This window comes from Phacochoerus africanus, chromosome 2 (assembly GCF_016906955.1).
Source record: "Phacochoerus africanus isolate WHEZ1 chromosome 2, ROS_Pafr_v1, whole genome shotgun sequence".
Classification (NCBI taxonomy): Eukaryota; Metazoa; Chordata; class Mammalia; order Artiodactyla; family Suidae; genus Phacochoerus; species Phacochoerus africanus.
Genome location: NC_062545.1, coordinates 98,201,209 through 98,215,490, shown reverse-complemented (window position 1 = coordinate 98,215,490; position 14,282 = coordinate 98,201,209). Strand labels below are relative to the sequence as shown.

General features: G+C 45.9%; 1 protein-coding gene across 4 annotated transcripts in view; it reads left to right on the top strand.

Annotated features, from left to right (window-relative positions):
* Nucleotides 1–14,282, top strand: part of LOXHD1 (lipoxygenase homology PLAT domains 1) — a 202,333-nt gene that overhangs the window by 152,493 nt on the left and 35,558 nt on the right. For all 4 annotated transcript variants that reach the window (XM_047769424.1, XM_047769425.1, XM_047769423.1 and 1 more), the window contains 4 exons: nt 1,424–1,551; nt 6,871–6,988; nt 7,926–8,100; nt 11,662–11,847. In XM_047769424.1, the coding sequence (XP_047625380.1) occupies nt 1,424–1,551; nt 6,871–6,988; nt 7,926–8,100; nt 11,662–11,847 (607 nt within the window). The remainder of the gene's footprint in view (nt 1–1,423; nt 1,552–6,870; nt 6,989–7,925; nt 8,101–11,661; nt 11,848–14,282) is intronic.

Genomic DNA, 14,282 nt, shown 5'->3' with positions numbered 1-14,282 from the left:
TGCTTCTTCTAAGTTTGCAGTGTCATGGTGATGGTTCTAGGTGCCACTTGGAAAGGCATAAGGTCGGGAGCATGATCGCTGCCATGAGTAACTGGGATTGAAGTTATCCGGGTGGTGGGGACTCTGCATCATTTATTTATTTGTTTATTTGTCTTTTTAGGGCTGCACCTGCAGCATATGGAAGTCCCCAGGCTAGGGGTCAAGTTGGAGCTACCTATGCCACAGCCACAGCAACTCAGGGTCCAAGTCACCTCTGCAACCTATACCACAGCTCACGGCAACACAGGATCCTTAACCCACTGAGTGAGGCCAGGGATCGAACTCGCGTCCTCATGGATACTAGTCGGATTCGTTTCCACTGTGCCACAGCAGGAACTCTGGGACTCTGCATCTTTATGAATGATATTGCAGTGCAGCAGCGAGAGTGGCAGGGAAGGGCCAGGTATGTGCAGAGGAGATGATCAGCCTGGCATCTCCTTGGCCATGTAGAAGCCTCTCCTGAACCTTCAAGGCCTAACTGCTAGCCCTTGGGCACCAGGTGAGAGGCCATGGAAGAGAAATTCAAGACCAGAGGACAGTCTAGATCAGGGATGACGGTGGCCCCTCTGGCCAGGAAGCTGCCTCCCAGAGGAAGAAACAAGGCAGGGGCTTCAGTGAGGACACTGTCCTGGGAGGAGCAGGTGGCCCCCTCCAGCAGAGACAAAAGGAATACATCCTCTTTGGAGCAAACCTCAGGCAAAAGTGCAAAATCCCAATCTAAAGTGAAAACCCCAGACAAGTGAATGGAGGCAGAGGTTCTCAAAGGTCAGCCCCAATACAATTGCCACTCACGACGTGCAGATTGTGTGCTGCCTGCGGCATGAAGGAGGGACAGTCACCTAGAAGTGCTCCTTCTCCTTGACACCAAGCCCAGTGCCAGGCACCAAGGCAAAGTGCCTCAGCTCTCATGACTCTGCAAAGTGTTTATCCCTCTTCTACTGTGGAGGAAACAGCTGGCAAGGATGGGGCACCTACCTAGGTTCAACAGCTAGCAGGGGCCAGATCTGAGATTCAGATGACACTGCAATGGCTCCAAAAGCCATTGTGTGGCCAACACCTGCTGCTGGAATGCACGGACTTAGGTTGGGATTCAAGTGACAAGGAAACCAGTTGATTCTGGGGCTTTTAGTCATGTTTCTGCTGTACACATGTTCTCTATCAGAAACCAAATTCCTCTCCAGCACTGAACTGGACACACCTGGGGACACAGTCAATGACAAAGCCTGGATCTTCCTCTCCAGACATTCACAATTGAATAGGGGGAGGGCTCTTTTCAGAGTCATGGAGCTTGGAGGGCCTGTGGTCTTGCCTTGCTGAGAGTGAGGCAAGTGGGTGGGGTTGGTGGTTAGGCCAAGGCTCAGGACCCACATTCCTCTCGTGGCAGGTGCTCTATGAAATGACGGTGTGGACAGGTGACGTGGTTGGTGGTGGCACTGACTCCAACATCTTTATGACCCTCTATGGCATCAACGGCAGCACAGAGGAAGTGCAGCTAGACAAAAAGAAGGCCAGGTATCTGGAGGTGGCCTCTGCCCTTCATCCCTCCACACGATCCAGTCCTCAGCCCTCCAGCCCTTGGGGCCTTCCAACCTCCAAACCTCTGTCCACGTCATTCCTCCTTCCTGGAATGCCCTTCATCCACTCCCTCTGTTTTGAGACCTTTCTGTTTCAAGTGCTAGCTCAAGTCCACCTCCTCCAGGAAGCCTTCCTTGATCACATCAACTCAGAGCACTCTTCCCTTTCTTCTTTATCACTTCCCTTCCTCCCTCCTTTCCTTCCTTCCTCCATTCCTCCTTCCTCCCTCCATTTTCCCTTCCTTCCGTCACTCAAAAATGTCAAGTATAAAGTCTGTAGGTTAGTTGATAGCATCATGTCATTGTGCATCTCTTGTTTTCATTAATTGTTACATTGATAATGTAAGATATGACACTAGGAGTAGCTGGGCAAAGGGAACACAGAAACTTTTTTTTATTTTTGCAACTCAACCTCAGAATAATTGAGAAAAAACAAAAATAATTCTTAAACTATTTAAAAATGCTTGAACATCTAGTGTATGTCCGGTACTTACTGGTTTTAGACACTGGAGAGAGACAAGATACCCAAACTCATGAAGCTTAACACCTGAGAGAATCACAGCAATAGCACAGACCCCGATGTGGGCTTGTTTTGTGCAATGCCTTTTTCTAAGCCCTTTGAATGTATTGACACACGTAGTCCTCCCTGTAACTCTGTGAGAACCATTATTAGCAGTACCATTTTATAGGTAGGAAAACTGAGGCACAGCAGGGTCAAGTCATGCTGCTCAAGGTCCCATAGTCAGTGAGCTGTGGCACCAAGAACTGTACCCAGGTAGCCCCAGTCTTAAGCATTATGTTCTATTTCCTCTTTTCTTTTTGTTATTTATTTTTTAAGTTTAGTCTTTTTAGGGCTGCATCCAGTGGCGTGGAAGTTCCCAGGCTAGGGATCTAATTGGAGCTATGGGTGCCGGCCACAGTCACAGTCACAGCAATGCCAGATCCCAGCCGTGTCTGCGACCTACACCACAGCTCACAACGCCGGATCCTTAACCCACTGAGCAAGGCCAGGGATCGAACCTGCATCCTCATGGATACTAGTCAGATTCATTACCACTGAGCCACAAGGGGAACTCCCTCTACTGCCTCTTAAGATATTTATTTGTCATGACAATAACGGTGGACCTCTTGTAGTGCTTCCTTCCTGTGCCTTTTATTGAATCCTCACCTTAGTCCTGGGTTGGGTTTGGTTTTCCATGTTCAGCCATTGCCCCAAATCATCCCCGGTCCCTCATATCTTAAGCAGCAGAAGGAAGAGATTCAGAGCCCAAGCTTAGGATTTCTAAAAGCCCCCTCAGCCACTCCCCTCTGAACCCACACTGCTGCCTCCCCAGGCAGGAGGGCAGGATCCAGGGCGCCTTCCTTTCTGAGTCCTCACATCTCTTGACTCTGGCCTTGCATGTAGTGGGCACTCAGTAAGTACCTCTGGACGGTGGCAGTGATGGGGATGGTGGTCATGGGGATGGGGATGCTGAAGCCTTCGGGGCCCAGGCACAGGTTTCTTCCCATGGACAGAGCACTTCATGAGAGTGGGAACTGCCCATCTTTTGTACCTCATGCCTGGGGGGTCTGATGCGGACAGTTTTTGCCTATTTTCCCTCAGCACCCTTGTACCTCTCTTTTCTTCCTGGAATTCTCCCCTGTGCAACAGAAATGATGATGATTATAATAACGGTTGACGATCAGTGAGCACCTACGCCATGCCAGGCACCATTGTAAGTGCTTTTTAAATACATAGGAATTCAGAAGTTCCTGTTGTGGCTCTTTGGGTTAAGAACCCGACTTAGTGTCTGTGAGGATGCAGGTTCAATCCGTGGCCTCGATCAGTGGGTTAAGGATCCGACATTGCTGCGAGCTGTGAAGTCAGTTGCAGATGCAGCTCAGACCCTACATTGCCATGGCTGTGGCTGTGGTGTAGGCTGGCAGCTGCAGCTCCTATTTGACCCCTGGCCTGGGAACTTTTCATGTGCCACAGATGTGGCTATAAAAAAGAAAAAAATATGAACTCAAAACATCCCCTCTGATATGCTCACTGCAAATAAGGGGCCTGAAACACAGAAAGGTGAAGTAACTTCCCCAAGATCACACAGCTAGTAAGCAGGGAAGCTGGAGTTTGACTCATGCAATTGTGGGTATAAACTAAGGCCAAATGAGAACAAGCCGAGGCTATTTCTTCAGCGCTTGCTTTTAGCAAGGATGTAAGCCATCATCACTTGGTTTGGCAGAGACCAAAGGCTGTTGGGAGCCTGAGAAAGCTTCAGAATGTGGCATTCTTTGGGGCATGGTGAAGCTGGAGAGGTGCCACCTAGAATCAGGGCATCTTATGCGATTGGACTGGGGAACATAACTTGGATTTCTCTGGTTGGTCCTGAGTCCCGTGGGGGCATCTTCGTTGATTGCTGCTTAACCTGATGAGCACCTCAGAGAGGTCTGGTGGCTCTTGCAAGGGACTGTGGAAGGGAGACAGTAGAGGCACCGAGGTTGGCCACACTCTTGACAATTAAACAATTAGCTCTGTTGCGCAGAGCCGAGGCCATCCTATTAAGGGTTGGCCATTGCCGTCCTAAGGAAGAAAGAACCGCCCCAAATTTCGGGCGACCGAGCATGTGCTGGATGGCCCACTGGTACGGAAACCCAGACTGGAAAGCACTTGATCTAATGTGAAGCTACAGCTGAACCTCTGGCCTCTGCCAACTCCAGGAGCCCCAGCCATGTTTCTGAGATGCAGAGACAAAGTGCCTGAGCTCCAGAGAGGCTGGCTTTGGACCCCACACCCTTCTTCCCCTGATGCCAGCCAGCCTTTCCCCAGGCACGCTACCCACAGATCTTACCTAGCTTCTTAGCCATATCTAAAATTCTTCCATTAGGAGTTCCCTTGTGGAGCAGTGGGTTAAGGACCCAGCATTGTCACCAAAGCAGCTTGGGTTGCTGCTGTGATGTGGGTTTGATCCTGGGGAACTTCCAAATGCCAAGGGCTCAGTCAAAAATAAAATAAAACCTGAAATAAAATAAAATCTCCCATTAAATATGTGCCTTCTAGCCTCAGGCTGATCTCACAGAGGCCTTTGATGGGGGTGGGGAGCAGAAGGAAACTAGAATTGAAGGGAGTGAGGAGCAGCTAAAGACTGCTCGCCTCTTCAGCTGCTGAGCTCCTTTGGGTAGATGAGCAGGGCAAAGCCTGAGCTACTTTAGCAGCCCTGTCCTTCAGAGCCAGTGGCAAGGGGACCTGGCTCAGAGGCAGACCACTTCCCCAGTGGCAGCCCCTCAGTGTGTGTTCTGAGAGGGCCTGAAGCAGCAGGAAACATGTGGCTGTTGTGTCATGGAGGGATGAAGAGCCAACGTGGGGTTTCCTTTTGGATGCGGGCCTTTTACCCTGAGGAGAGGAGGTCTATCCAGGTGTAATCCAGGCTTAGCCTATAATGAAAGGTGAGGGTGCAAATGGAATCCAGTCTTCAGTCTCCTAGAAGAAAATCTTTTTAGTCGCTCCCTTTCTCCTTACACCTGCCCCACCCTAAAAATCTCCATAGAAGGGAGCTATGTGGCTAAATTCAAGGGTGAAAATTAAAGAGAAATACAAAACAAAGAATTCTAAAATGCCTTTGATCTGCAAAATTATACACCTGACAAGAGTAAAGAATCAATAAGTTGAAAGCTTATTTGAGAGACTCTCCACTGTGTGATATAAGCTTGACAGGGGAATTTATGAACATGGCCTTCCAGGTTCCATGTGACCAAAGGGACCGATGGATTAAATTGAAGAAGGAGGGATTTAGGGCAGACTTCTGGGAGAGTGTTTTTTACTTCTAATAATCATAAAGTGCATATAAGCAAGTTGAGCATTGGAGTAGTTCTCGGTTTGCAGCATTCGCAATCCCAGCCCCCACTGGCTGTCCTCTGCTTTTAAAAATATGTCTTGTATTCAAGGAAGCATAAAATTGCCATGCAGTGTCATGTCTCCAGTGATATCTGCATTACCTCCAGGGGCTTATCAGCAGCATAATCTGGAATCAGTGAGCAGTCAAGCAATGTCAGCATTGAAAGTCGCATTATGCATGCAGCACTGCAGGAAGAGCAGTACGAAATAAAGATAGAGCATCTCTGAGATGATGATTCCATAGAAAAATAGTAATAGCAACAAAAGCGATGTTACCTTCTATTTACCAGCCATGTTACAATTGTTCACAATTTTACCCACTAGGGCCACTGCATTCAATTTGTGTATTGTGTGTAGAAAAATGTGAAGGTGCTATCTAGAGTTGCAGTGCACAACCTGACCCACCATGCATGGCATCCATGTCACTCGTAGAATCTCATTTAAAGCTTTGAAGCTATGGAATTCTTTTTACATTTTAAGTTGATTTCACATCCATTTAGTCTGCATGAGAGTTTTATGAAATTACAGGGCTAGTGTCATTTCCCCTAGACTACAGATGAGGAAAGCAAGTTCCAGAGAGGAGCTGGGACTATTCTATGTGGCTGGCATTATGAGATTAGGACCTGAAACTGGTAGCTTTTTTTTCTTTTCTTTTTAGGGCCACACCTGCAGCATATGGAGTTTCCCAGGCTAGAGGTCTGATCAGAGCTACAGCTGCCAGCCTACGCCACAGCCACAGCAATGCCAGATCCAAGCCACGTCTGCAACCTACATCACAGCTCATTGCAACACCAGATCCTTAACCCACTGAGCCAGGATGAGGATCAAACCCAAATCCTCGTAGACACTATGTCAGGTTTGTAACCCGCTCAGCCTAAATGGGAACTCTGTAACTGGTAGCTCTGATTCAGGGCCATTTCTACCAGCAACTCCCTCAAAGAATTTTCAGGAACACAGAGTTCCTGCCATGGTGCAGCGGAAACGAATCCGACTAGGAACCATGAGGTTGCGGGTTCAATCCCTAGCCTCGATCAGTGTGTTAAGGATCCAGCGTTACTGTGAGCTATAGTGTGGGTTGCAGATGCGGCTTGGATCTGGCGTTGCCGTAGCTGTGGTGTAGGCTGGAGGCTACAGCTCTAATTAGACCCTTAGCCTGGGAACCTCCATATGCCACGGGTGCAGCCCTCAAAAGACAAAAAGACAAAAACAACAACAACAACAACAACAAAAGAATTTTCAGGAACACATCTGGGATGCAAGAGACAGGCTACTAGGGAGCTGAGTAAAGGCCCCCTCTCCTTACCTCAGATCTGGTCCGTGTCATGGCCTCACCCCTCACCATAGCCAGCTTCCCTTCTTCATGACTCTCCTCTCCATCCCCAGATTTGAGCGGGAGCAGAATGACACCTTCATCATGGAGATTCTGGACATTGCTCCATTCACCAAGATGCGGATCCGAATTGATGGCCTGGGCAACCGGCCCGAATGGTTTCTAGAGAGGGTAACATGGCTGGACCCTCACCCTCCTTTTCACCCACTGCCCAGCCCTTCTTCCTGTTCATTGGGGTTGTCAGTGAACCTTGTTAAAGTACAGATGCCACCCTAGAGGGTTATTACACGAACCTGGCCTATGCCGTCCAATATGACCTCTGGTGTGAATTAATCAGGGAACATAGTCTCATGTGTCCAGTCAAAACTCAATCAGCTGCCAGGGGATACAATGTGCCCTGTCAGTGCATCATGGACAGAGACTGGAAGTGGGCTCTGGAGGAAGCGAGTTGGGAGGAGGAATGAGAAGGGGGGCAGCAGGACCTGGAGCTGTGAGGCTCCCACGGTGGGAACATTAGGCAGGATGGAAAGGGGTCTTCCAGTGCCCCTTGAACAGTTATCAGACTGCCTCTTCTTCCATCTCGGGCCTCTGCTCCCCTCTGAGTCATCCTCTCAACCCTCACCCGTCAAAGGCCATCTGTCCTGAGTCCCCTCAGGCTCCACTTCCCTGTTCAGCCTTTAGCAGGTTTTTCATGAGCCAGCAATACAGTGCACCCACCGAGGACAATCTGGCAACCTTTGGTACACTGTTCCCAAGGGTCTATGGCTGACAGTGGTTTGATTGGTCTGTTTTTCTGCCATTCATTCAGCAAACATTTCTCATGCACAGTGATAGGCACCTCTCAGGAAACTTATTCAAAGGAGTTGCCCATTTCCAACGCACCAAGCTAGGGAAGTCACGGTGGGGATTTCAGACCCTTTGCCGGACCCACAGGGCAGGGTCTTTGTCCTGGAGAGGGCCCTTTCTTCATGCCTCGAGTCTATGTCAGAAGAACCTGTCTCAGGTCTGGGGTTGTGAATCCCTGGGGCCCAGAAGACGGGGTTGTGTTAGCAGGTGGGCAGCTGGTGGAGGTGAGGGAGGAGCTCCTGCACTGGCCCCTCTCACCCAGATCCTCCTGAAGAACATGAACACAGGAGACCTGACCATGTTCTACTATGGAGACTGGCTGTCCCAGCGGAAGGGCAAGAAGACCTTGGTGTGTGAGATGTGTGCCGTCATCGACGAGGAGGAGATGATGGAGTGGACTTCCTACACCGTCTCAGTGAAGACCAGTGACATCCTGGGTGAGTCCAGGAGTCCCTTGATTCTCCTACGCCCACTTGCCACTAACCTTACCTGTCCCAGCTCAGGTCCTGAAACTTTTTTTGTCTTTTTAGGGCTGCACCTGCGGCATATGGAAGTTCCCAGGCTAGGGGTCAAATTGGAGCTACAGCTACTGGCCTATGCCACAGCCACAGTAATGCCAGAACTGAGCCACGTCTGCAAACTATACCACAGCTCACGGTAACGCTGGATCCTTAACCCACTGAACGAGGCCAGGGATCGAACTCTCATCCTCATGGATCCTGGTCAGATTCATTACCACTGAGCCACAACAGGAACTTCAGTATTCTGAATTCTTTTTCTTTGGAAGGTCTTCCAAAAGCTAGTCAGTACAACTCCTTTCCACAGAATGTCACCTTCTATCTGGACAAAGTCTGCTCCCATGTCTGACTTGGCACTGTCCTTCCTGCATCAAGGAAGTAGGAGGGAACATTACTGGGCAATAGGGCCAATACCTTTGAAGGCGGTGCCCAGGAGCTTGGCTCAGAGGCCTTCTGTCCCCCTGCTTCCTCCTGGCACCTCTCACCCAGGCACCATGAATCTCAGATGCCCTTGGGTTCCTTCTCACATCCCTGTGCTTGGCCACCATCTTCCAAATATGGGCTTTGGCCTGGGGTCTTAGGATGGAGATAAGTCCCTGAGCCTGTGTGTGTCTGACATCTGTGTGCAGCCTCACTGACATCACTGAGGCTCTGACAGGGGTCGGCACAGGTGCTTGGGAACCCAGAGTGGGGCGTCTTCCCTAGATCAGGGGCAAGGGTCATGGAGAGCTCCCAGAGGTAGTGCCAGAGTCCAGCCCAGAAAGACAAACAGAAGCCAGTAAGGCAGATGGAAAGGCCTTCCAAGCAAAAATTCTAGCATGTGCAAAGGCCTGCAGCTGAGAAGGAAGCAATGCCTTCCTACCTACCCTCCCCTATACCAAGCCTCTTCTCCAGAGGCTGTTGCAAGGAATATGGCAAATTCATACTACCTAGAAATGGCTAGTGAGGGATTGCCTTGTTGGCCCTGGTCGCTTGCATTTTCAGCAGAGAAGCACTCAGCCAAAGAAATGAAGCTCTCAATGGTAGCATCTCAGGCATGCATGACAGGTTAGTACAGCTGGCAAGGTTTCTTCTTGGCACTTCTTCCTCTTCTCCACAGAGTGAAGCCTTCACTCTCTTTGCTTAAAATTCCAAGTGTTCATATGTTTTCAAGTGCCTCATCGTCTTATGGTGTGCTCTCAGAAAACAATAATTTCATTGATAACTGCAGGGTATGTATTAGAAAAGCTTCAAGAGATCACCTCTTCCAAAAGCCTTTTCTTTTCTTTCTTTCTTTCTTTTTATTTTTATTTTATTTTATTTTTTTTAGGGCTGCACCTATGGCATATGGAGGTTCCCAGGCTACGGGTCAAATCGGAGCTACAGCAGCCAGCCTACACCACAGCCACAGCAATGCAGGATCCAAGCTGCATCTGCAACCTACACCACAGCTCATGGCAACGCCAGATCCTTAACCCACTGAGCAAGGCCAGGGTTTGAACCAGCAACCTCAGTGTTCCTAGTCGGATTTGTTTCCACTGAGCCACAACGGGAACTCCTTTTCTTTTTTAAAAATTTTTATTCATTTATTTTTAGGGCTGCATCTGTGGCATATGGAAGTTTCCAGGCTATGGGTCAAATTGGAGCTGTAGTGGCCAGCCTACACCAGAGCCACAGCAATGTAGGATTTGAGTTGCACCTGAAACCTATGCAACAGCTCATGGCAATGCTGGATCCTTAACCCACTGAGTGAGGACAGGGATCAAACCCGTGTCCTCACGGATACTAGTCAGTTTCATTACTGCTGAGCCACGACGGGAACTCCATAGAAGCCTTTTCTTTTCAACTGGGGTCAGTACCTCTATTTGGCTGAAGCAAATGATGTGTAGTTCTAGTGCAGAATGTCAACCAGACGCAGATTTGGGAACAAGGAATTTTCACCTTGCATCAGAGGGAGTTTATTTCCTTTTAAAATTTTTATTTTTTTTAAAATTTTATTGTGTTATAGTTTACTTACAATGTTGTTTTAGTTTTAGGTGTACAGAAAAGTGAATCAGTTATATATATACATATATCAGTTCTCTTTTCCAATATATATTTTTACAAACTATTGAATAGATTTCCTTATGCTATACAGTAGGTCACTGTAAATTATCTATTTTATATACAGTAATGTGTATATGTTATTCCCATCCACCTAATTTATCTCTCCCTCTATTGTAATCATAAGTTTGATTTTGGTATCTATGGTTTGTTTTTGTTTTATAGATAAATTCCTTCGTATTTTTTTAAAATTTGATTCTACGTATAAGTGATATACTTGTCTCTCTGACTTACTTCACTTAGTATGATAATCAGTACGTCCACCCATGTTGCTGCAAATGGCATTCTTTGGTTCTTTTTTATGGCTGAGTAATGTTCCTTTGTACATATGTACCCCATCTTCTTTATCCATTCCTCTATTGATGAACATTTAGGTTCCTTCCATGTCTTGACTATTATAAATAGTGCTGCAGTGAACATTGGGGTGTGTGTTATCTTTTCAAATTATGGTTTTCTCTGGCTATATGCCTAGGAGAGGGGTTGCTGGATCATATAGTAACTCCAGTTTTAAGGAATATCCAAACTGTTCTCCATGGTGGCTGCACCAGTTTCTATTCCCAGCAACAGTGTAGGAGGGTTCCCTTTTCTCCACACCCTCTCCAGCATTTATTGTTTGTAGACTTTTTTTCCCCTTAATTCTATGGCTACACTCAATACACATGGAAGTTCCCTGGCCAGGGAACTCAAGCCACCGCTGTGACCCACACCACAGCCATGGCAACACTGAACCTTCTTACCCACTGCAGTAGGCCAGGGATTGAACCTATACCTCCCCAGTGACCCAAGCCACTGTAGTCAAATTCCTAAGCCACTGCACCACAGCAGGAACTCCTCTGAGCTGTTTAAAAGCAACACATTGCAGGAGTTCCCACTGTGGTGCAGTGGGCCAAGGATCCAGTATTGTCTCTGTAGCGTTGCAGGCTCAATCTCCCAGCCAGCACAGTGGGTTAAGGATCTGGCATTGCTGCAACTGCAACATAGGCTGCAGCCACAACTTGGGTTCACACCTCTGCTCAGAAACCCCCACAGGCTCCCACTGCAGATGGAGTTTATTTTAAAGTGTAAAACCAGTCTATATGGCACACTTTTAAGTTCAGGTATATTTCCCCAGAACTAGGTGAGTTCTTATACTAAACCAACCATTCATGCTTGCTAACTGGGACTCCAGTTAGCCCAACCACATCTGCAAGACACAAGAGTTAAGATGAAGGATAGAATTATAGACCTGGGTTTCCCAGGACACTGAGCAGCCCTTTCTGGCCTCACCTTTGGCTTCCAAGACTCTGAAATTGCCCCTTGCACCCCTGGTTCCTCCCAGGATCCTAAGAGAAAATCCAGAGCAAGAGGGCTGGGATGCAGAGAGGCTCGCACCCAGACTGCTTGTCTTGTGCACCCCAGGAGCGGGCACCGATGCCAACGTGTTCATCATCATCTTTGGAGAGAATGGAGACAGCGGGACGCTGGCCCTGAAGCAGTCGGCCAACTGGAATAAGTTTGAACGGAACAACACTGACACATTCAACTTTCCTGACATGCTGAGCCTGGGCCACCTCTGCAAGCTGAGGGTCTGGCATGACAACAAAGGTACTTCGGGCTAAAGGTCAGGGAACGAGGGCAGGCCTCAGTTGATGGCCACCATTTTGACATTTCCATCCATTGGAAAAGCCAGTGTTTCTGAACAAATTTTAGTTTCTTCTGCTCCTGCTCCTCTCTTCAGGGTGATGAATAACTTAATTTTCTGTGATGTCAGGGCATTAATTCTACTTAGTTCAGACATAAGAATTAAGGGGGGGGGGCTCTATCACCAAATTCACTTCCCGTGGATTTTCTATAAAGGATTGTGCTTGTTTATTTATAACAGTAAGTCTAAAAATAGTCAAATTCACATATAAATATAAATGAGGGAATAGGATATATGCCAAGCAAGACATTTATTTTTAACTTCAAAATACCTAAGGAATACTTCGTTACATCTGTAACTGTGATGAAATCCATGTTCAATATTTCATTCACTATTCTTTTGTTGTCTTTAGGCCACTCTGAACATTTTTTTTTCTGAATTTGGGCCTTTAAGTTCCATGTTATATAATTATAAAAGAGTTGTTACATACTAAATTTCACCTCCATGAGACACCTGACTTTCTTAATTTATGCTGTTCTAAGTCACCCTCCTTACTTCCACTTAAACTAACTTCAGCAAAGCCTTATCCAGTCTATTCTGAGTCCCCACAACAAGTAGCCCAGAGATGTCCTAGGTGCTTTATTTGTCCTTAGAAGGTTTTTCTTGTTCTTCTTTTTCTAATTCATTTAGGTGGTGGGTTAAGTTGTCAATTTGAGACTTTTCCTCTTTTTTGAGGAAGGCCTGTATTGCTATGAACTTCCCTCTGAGCACTGCTTTTGTGGTGTCCCATAGATTCTGAGTGGTTGTGTCTTCATTATCATTTGTCTCAAGGTATCTTTTTATTTCCTTCTTGATTTCCTCATTGACTCATTGGTTTTTTAGTAGCTTGTTGTTTAGTCTCCATGTAGTAGATTTTTTTCTCATTTCTTTCCCTGTGATTGATTTCTAGTTTCATGCCATTGTGGTCAGAGAAGATGCTTGAAATAATTTCTATACTCTTATATTTGATGAGGTTAGTTTTGTGCTCCAATATGTGATCAATTCTTGAGAATGTTCCATGTGCGCTTGAGAAGAATGTGTATTCTGATGTTTTTGGATGTAATGTCCTGAAAGTGTTGATTAAGTCTAACTTTTCTATTGTTTCCTTTAGGATCTCTGTGCTTTATTGATTTTCTGTCTAGAGGATCTCTCTCTTAATGTGAGTGGGGTGTTAAAGTCTCCTACTATGATTGTATTCCCATCAGTTTCTCCTTTTATGTCTGTTAGTATTTGTTAGAGCTATCTGGGTGCTCCTATATTGGGGGCATATATATTGATGATTGTAATATCCACTTCTTGAATAGATCCTTTAACCATTAATTAGTGTCCTTCTTTATGGCCTTCATTTTAAAGTCTATTTTGTCTGATACAAGTATTGCAACTCTTGCTCTCCTGTCTTGTCCACTGGCAAAAAATATCTTTTCCCATCTGCTCACTTTCAATATATATGTGTCCTTTGCCCTAAGGTGAGTTTCTTGTAGGCAGCAGCTTGAAGGTTTTTGCTTTTTTATCCAATCTGCCACTCTGTGTCTTTTGATTGGAGCATACAATCCATTGACATTTAAAGTGGTTATTGATAGATATGTATTTATTGCCATTTTGAACCTTGTTTTCCAGTTGACTCTATGCTTCTCTTTTCTTCTTTTGGTTGGATGGATTCTATTTATTTTATGCTTGATTACTATTCTTTTAGGTTTTTGTGAATGTAATGTTAGGTTTTGATTTGTGGTTGCCCTGTTTTTTAAGTATATTAACCCCTTCCAATATCTGCTTACTTTAGCCTGATAATCATATAGGCTCAAACACATCATTAAAATAAAAAAAGAATCTATTTTTTCCAACTTCCCTTGCCCACACTGTATGAACTTGATGTCTTTATTTTATTTTATTTTTTTAACATCTTCGTGTTTAGATCTGTATGCTGGCTTATTTATGTGACTGCTTTTCAGTTGTGGTTTCCTCCATCCTATTTCTTCCTACTTCTTTTTCTTTTATTTTTAATTTAGAGAAGCACTTTCAGTATTTCTTTTAGAATGGGTTTTGTCTTTCTGTACTCTTTCAGCTTTTGTTTGTTGGAGAAATTCTATATTTCCATTTCTATTTTAAATGATATTCTTGCTGGATAGAGTATTCTAAGTTGCATATTTTTTTTCCTTTCAGTGCTTTAAATAGCATCTAGCTATAGCAATCAGACAAACAATAGAAATAAAAGGCATCCAAATAAGAAGAGAAGAGGTAAAGCTGTCACTATATACAGATGACATGATACTATATATAGAAAACCTCAAAGACTCAACACAAAAACTACTTGAACTGATCAACAAATTCATCAAAGAGGCAGGATATAAGATTAACATTC